General features: G+C 31.4%; 2 protein-coding genes across 5 annotated transcripts in view; one reads left to right on the top strand and one right to left on the bottom strand.

The window, feature by feature from the left end:
* Cul1 (cullin 1) overlaps nucleotides 1–8,628 on the bottom strand; it is a 66,522-nt gene extending 57,894 nt beyond the window's left edge. The window contains exons 1-2 of one of the 4 annotated variants that reach the window (XM_090117460.1): nucleotides 8,381–8,628; nucleotides 3,729–3,951 (exon numbers count right to left, since the gene is read on the bottom strand). In XM_090117460.1, the coding sequence (XP_089973586.1) occupies nucleotides 3,729–3,791 (63 nt within the window). In that variant the 5' untranslated portion in view covers nucleotides 3,792–3,951; nucleotides 8,381–8,628. Of the gene's footprint in view, nucleotides 1–3,728; nucleotides 3,952–7,705; nucleotides 7,723–8,091; nucleotides 8,280–8,380 lie in introns of those variants that run through there. The other 3 variants (XM_090117461.1, XM_090117459.1, XM_090117462.1) reach the window with 3 other exon arrangements.
* Nucleotides 8,629–12,059: 3,431 nt separating this feature from the next.
* On the top strand, nucleotides 12,060–17,146 carry LOC149896533 (LHFPL tetraspan subfamily member 2a protein). Its single transcript, XM_090117617.1, has 5 exons — nucleotides 12,060–12,350; nucleotides 12,565–12,683; nucleotides 13,061–13,171; nucleotides 15,444–15,557; nucleotides 16,854–17,146. The coding sequence occupies exons 1-5, from the start codon at nucleotides 12,175–12,177 to the stop codon at nucleotides 16,994–16,996; spliced, it is 663 nt and encodes a 220-aa protein (XP_089973743.1). The 5' UTR covers nucleotides 12,060–12,174; the 3' UTR covers nucleotides 16,997–17,146.
* Nucleotides 17,147–18,331: the final 1,185 nt, after the last annotated feature.

Raw genomic sequence — 18,331 nt, 5'->3', positions numbered from 1 at the left:
TACATACATAGATGAATTACAAAATACTACATGGGAAACTTTAGAAGGGGAAGTTTTAGAAGAAGCTAATTAATGTCGTAACCAAAATTTTGTTAATATTTTCATAAACTATACTTTGATATACATATACAGTTTTCTAAATCTAAACTAGGTATCGGCTTTTTGACCTCCTTTTTAGAAGTCGTATAAAAATGATGAAATAGTATGAAAATATAAAGACATGCACGTAATTATCAATTTCTAGAAGCGACTAAAATTGATTCAATTTTAACATTAAGCAACTTGAATACTTTCATTTTATGATGCAATTATTATTTCATAATTAGACGGCTTCTGTTTCTGCTTTTAAGTAGAGTAATATTATATGAAAAACTTTAATAAAATTCGCAAAATGAGAATGTTTTGAATAGCAGTGACATAATAAGTTTGTTTATTCTGTAAATTATTTAGATTTTTAACCGAAGTAATCTCGATTCAACTAATCTATGTTAATATTATAAAGCTGAGGAGTTTGTTTGTTTGAAGGCGCTAATCTCAGGATCTATTGGTCCGATTTGAAAAATTATTTCGGTGTTAGATAGCTCATTTGTCGAGGAAGGTTATAGGCTACATATCAACACGCTAAGACCAACAGGAGCGGAGCCACGCGGGTGAAAACGCGGGGCGCAGCTAGTACTTTTACATACGAAGTTTTTTAATAGTCTAATGACTTCATAACGGAACATTTGGCGTAATAATGCGTCATTTCTTACCGTCAGATGTACGTACGTCTGCATTATAAATCTCTGAGCATAGGTATAACTTATTATTAGGATTTAAAAATAGAAAAATAAAAGTTTGATGACGGTAGAGGTTCTATAAAATCTAAAGTACCTACCTAATACTTTGTTGTAAAATTGTAATTATTTATTAGCCATTTATAATGATTTGTTGAAATTAATTATTATTTAGGTATATGAAAATAATGATAGAGAAGGTATTCATTGCCATTATTGTATTGAATCCAAATAACTAGGTATCTCTTATTTTGTGATTTGTCCATAACCACGCTCACTAACTCATTTTTAAGGTATTTAATGTTAAGTACAAATCCTACGTATTAATTAACATAGAATAATACGTACATTATACCATATAAACGAGCTCAAGAGATACACAAATAAATGTGACACGGCCACCGCCCACAAGCAGTGTATTAACCCGAGTCTTTTTATACAGCGAATCAATTATGGCAACTTGTTATTCATCCCTTTAATTATTATGTTGTTAACTGTTATTCTACCTACTAAGTATGTGTGTTCGATAGTGGGGTTTGATAAAAATTAGCATAATATGGAGTCAAAAAGCAAGAAGTATCTACTAGGTTCTACTAATACAGCAGCTTCGCGTAAGCAAAGGAAATTTTTATGGAAATTAGTTGTTTCATCATAATCAGCCCACTACAGGGACACAAAGCTTGTTACCGATTATTTTCGGTAGAAGCGATATTCCGGGCAAAATCCACCATAACGCAGGGCTTGGAAATTGTTACATTTCTTAATTTTTTTGCCTTTTGGTCTGCCCATATCATATTTGTTACTTTCACGTAACAGACAAATGTTAAATCGATTTAAATTATTTTTATTAGAACCATAGTTTTTTGATTTTTCACCTATTGTATTTTTACCTACAATAAATAAAATTTGCACGATACGAAACTCCTTTTATGGCGATGTAGGTAATAACAATAAATAAAGTTCTGTCGTTTTGCGTGATTTAATAAAAAACATAAACTACACTTTCACTGTTCCACATTTGTTATATTAGTAGGATACCTTCTTATTGCACGACTCATGATGCGAAGCATCAGAGAGTGCTTTACGATCGAAAAATTTTTTTCGCCTCGTTTTTGCAGCTATTCTTATTATTATAGCCTTGTTAGTTCACGGAATCAAGATATTTTGCATACTATTGTCGAGATAATTTAATGGAGATTAATCCCATACTTTTTAAAAATTGATTTACTTCAATAGAATTGGAAAAAAACACCGAAATAGGTCAAAAAAGTTTTCCTGTCCGTCACGTGTGAAACCTGAAAACACTATAACTTGTGAAAAAATCCATCATTTGAGTTAATTTTTTTTTTTTAAATATTCTAATTGACGATTGTAGGTCACTGAATGCGAATGATTAATTAATTCAGTGTCGTTTAATTGCAATTAATAAAAAACGAAAACTACAATAAGTTTTTTTTTTATGTATTGCACGCCTCATAAGCGAAGCGTTGAGGTGGGTACTACTGTCACTTCGCGAAAAACATCTGATTTTTCAAACTTAAAATGTCTTTATGTATCATACATTGCACTTGTAAGATAATACATACACACACATATTAAGAAAAAACACTATTTTTAACGTTCATGATATTTTTGATGTCATTTTTGTTATTTAAACTAGTTAAAAAACAGTTTAAAAAAGTTCTGTCTTGGACGTCCGTGTGTCTGTATGTGCGGATCCTTTTTCTTGTTAACACGATAGCGACCGAAATACTTTACTAATCGAGTCTTTTTTTTTCTCTTACGCTTGAGTATGCTCAGGAATAGAACCCTTTCATTTTTCAGGGTCTGATTCGATGTGGTTTAATTGTTATTAAATAAACAAAAATAATAATTAATAAATATTTATTAAAAAAAAATTATGAGGCGTGCACTTTTGGATTTTCCAAATTATTTCATAATTAAATGAGCATTATGAGTCGTGCACTTTTGGATTTTCCAAACTTTTTTGTTTTATACGCGATCGAGTATAAAATCTTAGCGTATAAAATCTTAGCGTATAAAATCTGAGCATGTCATAAACATCAATACATTCAGTTTATCGTCTATATTTAGAGATTCTACGTAATATAAGATGTACATTTATAGCGAACTAGCCAACGGTCCCGGCTTTGTTCGTGTTAATGCGGTAAAAATTATGTTAAAATCTATAGCTCATACAGGAAATCATTTACCAATCACTTTCACAATCAATTGATAAAAAACCACCAATCACTCGATCCAGATGAAAAAAAAAATGGAAGTATTTTTTTTGTATTTTCATTAATAAATTAACTTACTAGTTACCACACATAAAAATTTGTACTTACGTAAATATTAAAAACCGGCCAAGTGCGAGTCGGGCTCGCGCACAAAGGGTTCCGTAGCAGCAAATATAATAAATTACAGTTAAATCAACCTATCTCAAAAACTATAAGAGATACTTTGATCAAACCAAAAATCGTTGAAAGAGTTAATTAGCATGCATCACCTCTATTTTTTTTAGAATTTTATACCCCGTAGTTATAAAAATAGAGGGGGGGGGACATACTTTTTACGACTTTGAGAGCTGATATCTCAAAAACCGTTCACTTTAAGAAAAATGTTTTTTAGAAAACTTTATATCATTTTAAAAGACCTTTCCATTGATACCCCACACGGGTATGTACATCGAAAAAAAAAATTTCATCCCTCAGTTACATGTATGGGGGGCCCCACCCCCAATTCTTTTTTTTACTATTTAGTGTCATATTTTTGTAGCGGTTCATACAACACATATTCCCATCAAATTTCATCACTGTAGTACTTATAGTTTCCGAGTAAATCGGCTGTGACAGACGGACAGACGGACAGACGGACAGACGGACATGACGAAACTATAAGGGTTCCGTTTTTGCCATTTTGGCTACGGAACCCTAAAAAATCAGCACTCACCTGGTCCAAATCGATTTGCCGCAAGGGCGGCGGCGGCACCGACATCCTAACGTTCGAGCTCATCGCTATATTATCATACACACGATTGCACCAATTTCACAAATCACAACTCGATTATTATCATGCGATTATATTACACTAATACGAGATCACGATCACTATATTTACAGTAGCATAATTTTGGGTCGTTCAACGCCTGTCAGCTGGGTAGTGCTTGGAGATTCTGGAACAAAAAATATTTTTTGTAATTTTCCGATTTTTTTTTGTAGTTCGGTAGAGTTGGTGTCGTAGGTAATCTAATTTTACACCCGTATGTGATAAGGATGCCCTGAATGCGTTGAAAGAATCAGCTACATAGTACCTACACTTGATATTATTATAACATCATGACGTGGTTTATACTAATCTACAACATCACCGTTAAATAGTTACATAATTAAGGCTTGTCCTGTGGTTAATACTAAGTATTGTAGGGAAAAAGAAATATGTTGATTCAAAAAATGTGTATGTAATATTCTGGAAATTGTTGTTTGTGATACATACAGTTTCTAATTTCTATTAATATTTCAAAGCAGATTTAATTGATAGATTTAACATAAATTAAGATTAATGTGTAAACACTAACAGTATGTATTATGTATATAATTATATAAAATATTTGTTTAAGAATACTCATCACACATTAATTTCAATAATATCCACATAGCCATAAATTTGTATTGATTCATGGATTGTGTAACTCAAATTTCTATAGGAAATATCGGAACCTTCCTCATCATTTCATTAAATAAAAGAATGTGGACCTTATAATTCAGAGAATCATGAATAAACTTAATAAATATTTAATTTACATTGAAATTAATATTTAAGTCTGATAATTGAAAAGATATTACTTTTGAATAGATCAAGTTTCAAAGTGAAAGTTGAATAATTGATTATTACTTATTATATGGTCTTTTATATTAAAAATCTTTTTTATTCTTGTAACATGGTTAAAAATATAAATCAGATAAGTTGGTAAAATGTTGAAAGAAACAATTTTGTGCCTATTATTAAGCTACTTGTCCTGGCTCTGCTCCCATTGAATAGAAAAGATACAAAATAATAATAATAATAACCTTAATATTGCAATTTTTCTGAAATCAAGGAATAAACAAAATGGTAAAGTAATGTTTCAGTTAAAAATGTAAAATTTAATATATTTGAAAATATATTTATTTAAAAACCATATGTTTTTACACAGATACACTTTGATTGACGTTGCACGCTTTACACATATTGGCTTAATCTAGGTTTATTAAAAAAAGGATTACCTATAGTACCCACACTAGGCAAGCCTGTATCGTGGGCACTGAGACGTTTAATTTATAATGAGAGTTAAAAATGTAAATTCCTTTCCCCATTATAATGTTAAGTAAGTGAAGTCCCATGTCACCTAGTGGGGTAAGAGGCAGATGCATTATGCATTATAATGCATATATCTGTTTCATTTATCAATTTTCTTAAGGGACAAGTAGACAAGTGTCCTACAAGACTGAAACTTGTTTTTCTTTTTCTTGACCAGTAATTGAACCCAGGACCTATCACTTTTACACTCATGCATTAACCATTGTACCATTGAGGCGGTTATTATAATGTACTTAAAATAATGATAAACAGAAAAATAAACACAAATGCTTCTACCTATGGACTAGAAATTAATTGCACCAGAGAGCATTATATAATTTCTTAGAAAATGCTGTATTTGGAGTAATGGGATATATTAATAATTATTGTTTGATACATATTTATTACACTACCTTTCCGCGCGCGGCTTAGCCTGCTTTGTCAAAAACCTAATAAATTATATACTTAAACCTTCCTCTTGAATCACTCTATCTATCAAACAAAACCGCATCAAAATCCGTTGCGTAGATTTTTTTAATATCTGATTTTTCTTGCAATCTGCCTGATAATTAGGCATTTAGCTAGAGGTTATGAAGGTAAATTAAATGACTTGAATGGTATTAGTCCAATGACCAATCCATTATATTATGCTAAGACCTCATATTATGAGGTCCTGTGGGGCCTTTCTTTTAATTCTTTTAAAGTGTCGGATTTCCGTATCCATCAGATTACAGGCAAGTGCGTTTGGATGGTTTTTTAAACGTTTTGCGTAGCTTTTCAGCCTTGTGGAGATCTCCTGTTTCACTAGGGGTATATTCAGGTCACGATGTAGTTGGTTATTTGTGACATACCACGGGGCATCTGTTATCATCCGCAGCATTTTTGATTGGAACCGTTGCAGGATTTCCAAATTGGAGTTTGATGCCGTGCCCCATAGCTCAATTCCATACGTCCACATAGGCTTCAGTATGCATTTGTAAAGGAGTAGCTTGTTATCCAGCGACAGACCGGACTTGCGCGACAGTAGCCAGTACATCTTCCTAAGTTGTAGCCCAAGAGATTTCCTTTTATTAAAAATGTGTGTTTTCCAAGTAAGTTTTCTATCCATGTGTACACCCAAGTATCGCACTACTTCGCATTGGGGTATTTCGCGTCGATTTAAAGATTTAAGCATACATAGGGACATAAGGACAGAGAAAACGACTTTGTTTTAAACTATGTAGTGATGTATTTATATATAATTTTGACTGATGCACTAAGGAAAATTTTTATATAGATATCATAAACTAGTTAATCTGTATACATAATCTGTAAGTTACTAGGCTTCATTATATGAACCCATTATATTACCCAAACACAGAAGACCTATAAAGCATCTATATTGATATATAACTATGTACCTAGGCTTTAAACTATGTCTCTAAAACTATGAGAATAAATTTATAATATTGTTGAAATTAATGATTATAATTTTTTTATGTATGACACAGAAAATGGTTATAATTTTGACATGATATGGTTATTTTTTTAAATTAGCTGTACATTAACAAATAAGTTAGTGGAACTAACTTTTATTTATGTCTCCCTACAACTCTAGAAGGGCTGCATATAAGGATACTATTTTTTTTATATAATATATGTAATAGAAAGGGCTTGTGGAGCGCCTGATCGTAAGCTTGTCAACCAACCATCTACAGAGGCTTCTGCAGATGTGTTGCCGACTTTTTGAGATGGATGAATTTATTTATCTCGACTATGCTCTATTATGAAGAGATAGCTCTATTATATTGTTATCAAATTGATGTTCCTTACAATTCTATTAAAACTACAAGAAATCAATTATCATTTTAAACATCACTTTAGCATTACAAATTTTACATCTTTTCAAGTAATTAAAAGATATGTGACCCTTACACTATTTCATGACTATGATTATTATCAAAACTCAAACACAAATTAATAAATTGAAGTAACAGTGACTACCTATGCATTGATTCAAACTTGCACTAAGACCATTTCTATATCTAGAACTATGACTGACCCCCGTCTCTGACTGTCTCCCCGTGACCACGCTTGCTGTAAAGTGTTCGAAACATCGGGAAAATAATTTAATCAATAAATCGCGTTTAAAATCCGTTACAGTCTTTTATTTCTAAAACATGTATAATCTATTTACTAATTTGACATTGAAGGGAGATGAAATTCTTTGAAATTAGATCAGTTATATAGTTCAACAAGCACAAAATATATTTTGATTTGTATGTTATTATTTATGTATGTACATATTACCAAAAACTATGCCTCTCTACTCTAACCTAACTATGCATCTCAGTGTTTGCAAAAAACAAAGACATTATCTGACTGATAACAGATACAGATCTATAATTATCAGCTACTCAGACAAAAAAGAAAACATATACAAAGGAATATATTATACTTAGGTATTTAATAGGTACATTATATTTTTAAAAAGAAAACTTTCATAGTTACTGTATTATCATTATAAAAAAAGTAGGAAATGGAACATTAATTTATTAAAGATTGTGACACTAAAGTATAGTTTGATATTTTCATACATTCACATTACTTACATAAGAAATATCGATTTCTACCAAATAAAAGGCATAATACCACTGGATGCAAGTGAAAAAACTCGTCAAGATAGCAATCAGGTATAACTGCATTTGTTACTCATCAAACAACAGTTAAAGTCTTCACTCAAGCGTAAACTGTGTCATATTACCATATTGTTAACAACTACGCAAGAAAGTTAATTCTGCGACAGTCAAATACTCGAATCACACACCTAACTTATTCTATCTACCCGCGAAAATATAATTGCAAACTAGCGGGAAAATAACGTCACAGTATCACGAACAATGAACGTTGAAAAAGTAAAAGTGTTTAACATTCGACAAAGGAAGAGATTTTGCAATCAACAAGGGCAAATCAAAACATGTTTTTTTTTATTCCTTACCCGTCTAGACATACCTCTATTGTATAAAGATAGATCACTCTTTATGGCACTGTTTTGAACACTAAATATACACTGACAACGTACGATTTAATAAAACAATTTCATATTTTATCAACAGATTTCGATCTCTCAACTTTTTCTGTAGATACACTGTAGACTTGTGCATCACCTGAATTTACCTTCTGTCAATTGTCAGTTTGATATAATACAACAGAATAAAATACGACTCCAAAGCTACTGCCTGCATGTATATTACACGTAAATCTCAATTTGTTTAGATTATACTTACGTATCAAGCACCCGTTTTACACTGTCATCGACCACATTTCACTTTAGGATATAACACCAAGTACAAAAGTAATTTATTTAGATTACTCTACGTTATGTTGCAATATCTTCTTGTGAAGAATAAATTTGCATTACTGTGAAATGGTAATAAATAGGCCTTGTTTCAGTTAAACCATTTCACGTAGTCAAATCACCACAAATGAAAAGAAAAATACATGAAAGAGCAAGAAAATGCCAATGTTGAGAGAAGAATATATTGATTATGCCTATCAACGATAGGTGGCGCTATTGACGAGTACATTTTATGGCTGCATTCAGTATTTAACAATGACCTTATTCATAAAATACATTTTGTTTATATATTTTTTTAATTATTAATTTAATTGGTAACGCAAAAGTTATTTTTATTTGAAATAAATATTAATCGTTCTTTACTTTTTTAGATATTTTTTCAATCGATGTGATAAACGTATAATATTATAATTTATAAAGATTATGAAAAATGAATGAAAGTATTATCATTTTTTTATATTTATAGAGACTAAGAATATTTATTTTGTATTTGAATCTTTTAATAATTAATTAATTAATTTTACAGAAAATATAGTCTGGCCTTCTGGCTGACACATAGCTAAAAAAGCGGGGCTATTGTTGATTGTTAGAGCGTTTTCACATTATCCGATCCGATATCGGATATCGGACGCCGATAGCCGATATCCGATATCGGATACAATTTGCCCTTTCACATTGTCCGATAAAATCGTTCCGATATCATCATGAGTGTTGCCAGAAATTTTTAGAGAAAACTAAACTAAATTGCCAGTTGATAAAAAAGGTATAATTAAAAAAAAATCAAATGTTATAAATCATAGTTGTACATGTACATTAAAAATAACTACGATAAAGAAAAACAACTTCAAAAAAGAAAAGTAAAATGTTTATTTAGATGTGCTATTTACTAAATAGTTTTGATATCGGTCATTTGTATAACATAATATACTTATGTTAAAACAATATAAATTAAATAAATTTATATCAATACCTACTACAACCTAGTATAATTAGTTAATAGTTTTAGTAATACCATGGACGAATATAATTTATATTTGCCTATGGTAATACATATTAGTAAATACCTTTCAAAATCTATTAACCCCTTACCGCATACAAAGCCATCTATGGACGACGAAGTTCATGAATTTTTTATAGGCTAACTATAAACAATATCTAAAAAAACTACCATACATGTTAAACAGCATTTCATCGAGAATTGGAATGTAATTAATTTATACAGTGTAAATATTATCCATCAGATATATTATAGATTTAGTCTAGCGCGTGCGACGGTTTGGGTGCGCGGAAAAAACCGTGATTTTCAAATTAAGATTTCAATATCAAAATGGTGAGTAAAGCCATGAAAAAAAATATTACTTCATTCTTTAGTCTTTCTAAAATAAGGTAAAACATTTGGTTTGGTTGTTTTTTTGCTTTTATCATGTTATTTTTGTACTTTTCCAAATCTGTCATATTTGGCTTCGTATGCATTCCGTCCAAAATATATTATGTCATATGTGGCTCGGTATGCATTCAAGGATACTTTCACTGATTGTTCCCGTATCGATCCTGGACACTTTAATCTCACTGCTAAGCATGTAAATATCATATCATCATCAATAAATACAGACTCATGCTATATGCCACTGTATGATTTTTAATTAGCCGTTTCAGAGCAAATGCGAAAGTCAGGGAAAGCTCTTATTACCAAAAGACGTGGTCGTCTCTCAAAAACTTATGAACATCGGCATCTCTGGAGTCTCCTCAGTATTCCTGACTCGCCAATTGCCGCAAAAAAGCTACGAAAAACTCCTGCAAGACATCTAGATTTTCACTTTGATTCTGTACGATCTGATGGGATTAGTCATTACCCAATTTGGAAGAAGAACACCCATCAGATATGCCTATATTGTTCCAATTTCGTTCCTTCACGTTATGTGAAAAATATAACGTGTTTTTATGTTATAATCACAAACGTAATTGTTTTAAGCAATTTCACGAAGTATAAGTTGGCTGTGATTCTGGGTGTTATTTAGGTAGGTATCCATATAAAGTACGTTAACATTTCGCCCTCAGCCTCGCCCGCTTTTTCAAAGAAAACCCCGCATAGTTCCCGTTCCCGTGGGATTTCCGGGATAAAACCTATCCTATGTGTTAGGCCAAGTTACCCTCTAAATTATGTGTGCTAAATTTCATTGAAGTCGGTTCAGTAGTATTTGCGTGAAAGAGTAACAAACAAACACATTCACATACATCCATCCTCACAAACTTTCGCATTTATAATATTAGTAGGATAGGATTTATGTAAAATATATGTAGTATATCAGTTGACTTAGCATTCAGGATACAAGCCTAAGTTTAGTTTGGGGCTTAGCAACCGTGTGTGTGAAATTAGTCCGGAATATATTTTTATTTTATTAATTAGTTACTTTTTTCTAATTGCATACGAAGCCATATATGACAGAAAAAATACAACAAACACTGCATACGAGTCCATATATGGCGCCGTTTCATATTTTCTATAATATAAGTAAATAATTTTTTTTCTCAATTTGATCTCATATTGTAAGGTCTAATAAACACGTTTTTGCAAAAAAATAATTTTTATTTCATCTCCTTAATAATTCATGCAATAAGGGGTTAAATGTATTTTTAGCAAGACGTACTAGTCATTTAGTCATTTTTTCACTACATACATTTATAAAAGTTCATGTAGTACCTATGATAAATTTATTAAGTGATACAATCTTTGTTCACATTTTCTTTTCTTTTTCTTATTACACTGTAATATCCTAAAATAATATTGTCACTCGTTCAAATATATTTGTAATATGATTTTTGTAATTTCCTGTAAGTAAAGATACATAAATTATTTTATTGTCATAAACAATTATTTTAGAATTAAGAGTTTTCAAACTTTGTATTCTTTGTTGTACATTCAAAATAAAAATAAAGTCGGTGTGAAATCTCCTCCTTTTTTTGAAGTCGGTTAAAAACAAAGCACTCAATGACAACAATACAATAAACAGCACAACCAACATCCGAGTAGGAGGAGGAGCGAGGCAGAATGAGATAAAATAAAGATGATAGACACTAATGTTTTCAAAGATAGATATTTGAATTTAAGAATGCTCAATGCAATATATTTTTGTTTACTTCAGTTCAGCCAATTGTCGTATATTTTAATACGGCAAATAAAAATACCTGCCGTATAAATCGTATTTTAAATGCCTATAAATACTTAAATGTGTGTTTTCTTGATAAAAAAAAGGTTTCTTTTAATAGAAAGGGTTTTAGGTTAAAAGCAAAGAATTTTTTTAAAGATTGAGCGCCCTATAAGACTGAAAATACACAAACTAGTGCTTTTTTGCTGTTGGTATACTGCCTTTTCGAAAATTGAGTTGGCAACACTGAACATTATCGTCCGATGGCCACTAGGAATATCGGTGTCGGCTCCGATATCCGATATCGGACCGGACAATGTGAAAGACAGGCACATATTTCATACATTTTACTCCCCTCCGATATCGGATATCGGCTATCGGCTTCCGATATCCGATATCGGATCGGATAATGTGAAAACGCTCTTATTATGACAGATTTGACAGCTGATGTTTTGAAACTAATCCGTGCATTGCAAGTGCAACCAGATAATATATAAAAAAATTCACTTATAGCTAATGCATATATTAATATTAGAGTGGCTGTCCCAAATCTAAGTATAATAATAATAAATAAACAATGTGTTATGTGATTATAACCGGCCGCAGCTTAGCATGGCTACTTTTAAGTTTGGTTGCATTTATGCTAATTTTAACCGGTATTATGACGCCCAAGTGGTTAATGGGTCAGCCTATTGTGGTGAATGAAAACAACATAACAAGCTTCTATGTTCCTAGTGTAGGGATATACAATCGGTAAGTGCATTTTATGCTATTTTATTACGTAGTGTAGTGCCCTATTTGAAACTACTTCCCGTCCTACATCCTTATTAAATCAATTCATGATAATAAGATTATTATTAATGTATAACTTTCATCCTGGGACTTCAATAAAAGATATTCGTGACTATGTGATTTAAATGCACTATAAATAAAAGTTCTATTTTTAAATTGATATCTTTTTTTTCAGATGTATTCGTATGGCACATGACCCAAACAATTGTGCGCCGTTCTCATTTTATGGTCTGGCAACAGATTCCAATGTATATCCAACACCGTGGAAGGCAGCTATGTTTTTCTTATCTCTATGTAAGTTTTCTTGAAGTACCTAGTTATATTTATTGAAAAGCTTAAATTATCTTCAGAAGATACTAGTTTTTAAGTTTATTACAAATGTATTAGTTATTTTGTGATAAATGATATAAAAGAAAGAAACAATATTTTATACCTATATGTATTATCTCAAACATGTTACACAGAACTGATCAAATAAAGCCTATGCCACACAGGTATTCTAAAGTTATCATAGCTAGAAGCTTGTTGCTGATAAAATTTTTTTTTAATTGGCCCAGTAGTTTTGGAGCCTATTCAATACAAACAGACACACTATCAAATCTTTCCTCATTATAATATTGTGTACTTAGAATATATTTATGTTTAGCCTAGTGTCTCCAAATGTTTTGCAGGTTCCGCCACACAATTTTCCACAGTGATAGCTGGTGTGCTTGCATGTTGCGTCCAATCTGTGTTTAAGAAGAGCGTTATATCACTGGCAGGGGCTACACAGGCTCTTGGAGGTAATTTATTATAATACTAGCGGTCCGCCCCGGCTTCGCCCGTGGTACAATTTACGTTTTATCTACGTAAGAACCATCATCGTACTTCAAGTAATATAATAAAAAAAGAATTATTTAAATCGGTCCACCCCTTCACGCGTGATGCCGTAACAACGGAAAACGGGTTTCATTTTTATACATATACTAGCGGTCCGCCCCGGCTTCGCCCGTGGTACATATGAAAAATAGATGTTGGCCGATTCTCAGACTTACCCGATATGCACAGAAAATTTCATGAGAATCGGTCCACCCGTTTCGGAGGAGTATGCAGACTAACATTGTGACACGAGAATTTTATATATAAGATATAGATGTGTATTTGTTACTGTAATATTGTAAACACAAAGATGATAATGTAACTTTTTGGATAGTGACTTGTTGAAATTTGTGAAACAGTATACAGGGAGTAATTGTTAATTGAAAAGTTCCGTAACTATTACGGATATCAAAAAGATTTAAACTAATATCGAAAGTACCTGACCTAATGAGTAAAATGACAATAAAAACTCTTTAAAATATAACGAAAAATATCTAAAAATTGTACATTAAATACTGCCATTATATTTACGGAATAATTGCCTGTGCACACTTAACAATTACACCCGGTATAAAGTTGGAAATTATTCAATCCAAACATTTAATTTAGTTAAGTATGTTTAGAGGTAATAGATTACAAGAATCTTGTTATATATATGTGGGGATGGTGTAAATAAAAACATCAAATTAGCCCAATTTTGTTTATTATCCATATACTGGTGAAAAAATACAATCGTCCATTAGTTTTACAACAAAACCACACAGTAATCTACCATAGATGAACAAAGATCTACAGAACAAATTCATAGATTCTTAATACAGACTAAAAATAAACTAGTTATGAAATATTTATCCTATATTACTAATCTTAATTTAGATAATTAATCCTATTCCCGCATATATTATGTATATGTCACAGATAACTGATTAAATCAGCCATTTCATGAATAACCTAGCTTGTAAATAAACAGTTTTATTTGATTTACTTTATGAAATCCAGCAATAGAGCATTTGAAGAAAAACAATTTGTTTGTTGGTTGTAGATATAATTATGTATTGTTTGTGTTCAAAGTTAAAAACATTATTCATACACTAGCGGTCCGCCCCGGCTTCGCCCGTGGTACATATTTGGGTTGTTGAGGAAGTGATTATGAGGAAGAGGAGGAGGAAGAGGAATTTTCACACACAAATTTAGAGGATGCGGATGAGGAAGAGGATATTTTTTTGAGGAAGAGGATGCGGATGAGGAAGCGGAAGAGGAAGCGGATGAGGATGAGGATGATAGGAAATTATAATCAAAATTAAAAAACAAAAACTTTTAAAATTAAAAATTAAAACAAAAGCCATTCTCCTGTTTCTACATATTGATGTTTAAGGTTAGGGGAGGTTAGCTCGCCCGATTGCAAATTTACAAAGCCTGTAAGTAGGTACTATTTGAGTCACGAGCCGGACTCAGATGAGCTTTTGTTTATGCATATTATTTGAAAAAACCCACAGAAAAAACCTAATCTATATAAGTGCCAGAAGCGACATTAGGCGATTTCCACAAAAAGAAACTAACTGGTAGATATTATTATTATGTAGGTAAGCTTAAACAACTTGTTTGTTTTTTAATTCAAAATGACTTTTGACAAACATTATTTGGTAAAAAATGTTTCTTCTGAGTATGAGAGAAAATGTTATATTATTATGTTTAGAGATAAGTGTTAGGCGCAGATATAAATATGGCGGCAAGACTCTACTCTTGTTCGTTAGTAGAGTCCGACTCGTAACTCAAATACATTTGTAAATTCGCCGCCCGATCGGATCAGCATCCTCATAAATTTCCTCTAAATTTTGAGGAAGCGATAGCGGAAGAGGATTTTTTTATTTTCATTTTTGAGGATGCGGTAACGGTAGAGGAACCCAAAATATTGCGGAACTTCCGCATTATGAGGAAGAGGAAGAGGAATCCTCAACAACCCTAGTACATATTTCGCAATATAAGGTAGCCTATGTTCTTTCTCAGGGTCGAAAGATTATCTGTGCCAAATTTCATCAAAATCGGTCCAGTAGTTTATGCGTGAAAAGTGAAAGCCATACATACATACATACATACAAACCTTTCCTCTTTATAATATTAGTATAGAAGTATAGATATAGGTCAAAAACAACATTATAATATTTCTGATTTTATCACTATTTAAAACAATTCCAGGTCTATTTGGAGTCCTAGGGCTGCTACTCTATCCGTGGGGCTGGGGTGCTCCTCGTGTGAAGCGACTGTGCGGAGAATATTCTGAACCATATATACCTGGGGATTGTTCAATTGGTAAGTGACTTAAATAAATATAGTTTAAAATAATAGGAAAAACGGGATTAGAAGCCGCGTCTTTCGCCATTCCGTTAAATAAATATAGTTTAAAAAATTCTATTGTAACAATAAATTATTATATTGTCACTGATCCTTGATAATTGAACAATATTTAAATTGAGTCTGTTTGTTCAAATGGGTCAAAATTGAGTCAGGTGAAGCTAATAAAACCGTGTTTAAAATAAAATATTATAGTTTAAGCAAGTTCTATTCATTACAGTATAGAACTTCTCTCTAGAATGCTTTCCAAAGCAGTTGTAAATCATTGAGTTACCCTGTACTAAGTACTAGAGAGGGCATCGCTACTAAACTATTTGTAACACGAGTTAGAGTCAATCGTCTCAAACCATTTTTTTTGTTACATTGATTGGTTTTAATTGATAATTTTATTCATATTTTTTTTAATAAGATAAACAATATTTATTTGTTACATTGATTGGTTTTAATTTATAAGTAATAAGAGGCATGTATGAAAAATACAAAGTGTATCGTCGTGTGTGTTATGTCCTCTCTATAATAATACCTCAATGTTGTAAATTTAATAATATAATATGTATTTTGATGATTGCAAATTGTCTAAAATTGTTTATACACAGCTCAAATTAAATTATGAGACAAGAATTTAATGAGTGAGTAAACATTTAATTGATTGACTAATTCTTTGAAAATATTCTAATCAAATATTTCTATCCTAATTGATATCGAACACTATTACTTACAACCATATTATTACGTTTTTTGAACTAATCATTGAGTACATAGTTATAAATGTACAGCTTGACAACAGACTAGAATTGAAACAAAGATTTTATCTATAGAAAATGGTCAAATGTTGCCATACTTGAAATGTACCCAAACAAAATATGCTCCTATGCTTTGTCGGAGTAATTTACCAGACTTTATGTTTATTTAATTAACATTCTATAGCGAAAACAGGTTTTAGAAACAGGTCTGGCAAGTAAGAAAGGTCTAAAGAACACTCTTCAGACCTTTCTTAATTGCCAGACCTAAAATAGACCTGTAGTGATGATAAAACAAATGTCTCAGCACACATATTCTCTCTTTTTTCTCAATTTTGATTTTTAATTGTAGAAATCTTTGCACCTGTATCATATTATTATGAAAACGGAATGAACATTAAAGCAATCGTTTTTGAGGTTATGAGGACTTAGTTGTATATTCTGATGTGGAAATCATTAATTACTCAATTAAAAGATATTTTTGAAATTGAAAATAAAATTTCTTGTTTTTCAGGTTGGGCCCTTTACGTCACATCAATGGGTGTGGCCCTCGTATTCTTGGCGAGTGCTCTCTCAAAAACAGCGGATAAAGCAGCCAACTCTGATAAGGTACAATTCCAAATGGACGAAGGGAAACAACTTATATGCCTTGCGTAGATGTAAGAAAATTGAAAATAAGTGGTATGTTTTTTGTTTAAAATGCTGTGTTTTTGATACAAAAGGGGCTTTTTATATGAAACATAAATAAAAAATAGGAATGAAGAAAATAAGCTTTCAGACTGTGTAAAACTTAACAAATCACTACATACTATAAAACAAAGTCGCTTTCTCTGTCCGTATGTATGCTGTAATCTTTAAAACTATGCAACGGTTTTGATGCGGAATTTTTAAATAGAGTGATTTAAGAGGAAGGTTTTAGTATACAATTTATTCAGTTTTAGACAAAGCGGGTGGAGCCGCGTGCGGACTGCTAGTTATATTAAAACCATCCTCCTGTCTTTAAAAATAACCCTATCAAAATCTGTAACGTAATTTTATACATAGATGGAGGAAAGCGACTTTGTTTTAAACTATGTAGTGATGATTTGGTATCGATTGGTATAATTTTTTGTGGACTGATTTTTTTACAATTTTAATTACTTGGATCTGATTAGTGTTTACTATTTTTTAAGTGTCCATGAGATTAAATATAAAATATGGCCTGCATTTCGAGATTTTAAGTCTGAAAATGAATTATATGTAGAATCTCGTTGAAAATGAGTTGAGAATTTTAATCCTCAAATCACACAGATTGGAGGAAATTATTCTGATTCCCCTTAATTTTCTTTTAGTTTTTCCTGTATAATGCATTATATTTGTGTATTTATAAACTGTAAGAGGGGAAATTATTGAAATTAAATAAAACTAGTTTGTATCAAACTTATAGACAGTACATATACAGGATGTCCCACTATGGGTATACTAAGCGCGAAGGGACTTGTAGTTTTGCATACACTGATCACGTAAAAAATACTTAAACAACAAAATTACGTCATAAATTTTTTGCTAATTTTTTCCTTAAAATCCATGTTATCTTCTCTAGCTTCGCTCAGCCGGCATATACCGCTTCGCTACTGTAAGCATTTTGTCTATGAAAACATAATCTTAAACGATAGCTCACGCGCGGGTGGCAAAGTTGGACGGATTGCTTGTTATGGGTGTACACATAGAGTTTTAAGAATTCATCTATTTGAAAAAAAAAAGCGTCTGGAATTGTATTAGTATTTTTTACGTACTCAGCGTATGCAAGACTATAACCTCCTTTGAGCTTAGTATACCAACAGTGGGACACCCTGTATATTACAATTTTTTTCATCACAATAACATATTATACAGTTACAGTGTTTATGAATAGATACAGAATTATTAAATAATGAAATAGACTGAAATAGGCTTCCATTTTTAATATTTTTGTGCATTTACAAATATAATAGTTTTGTACTAAATATTTAA

Source organism: Colias eurytheme, chromosome 28 (assembly GCF_061535395.1).
Source record: "Colias eurytheme isolate Ceu_HAF_F1 chromosome 28, ilColEury1 Martin Lab GWU primary, whole genome shotgun sequence".
In the NCBI taxonomy this organism is placed as follows: Eukaryota; Metazoa; Arthropoda; class Insecta; order Lepidoptera; family Pieridae; genus Colias; species Colias eurytheme.
Note: the sequence above shows the minus strand (reverse complement) of the source record. Positions and strands in the feature narration are given on the sequence as shown.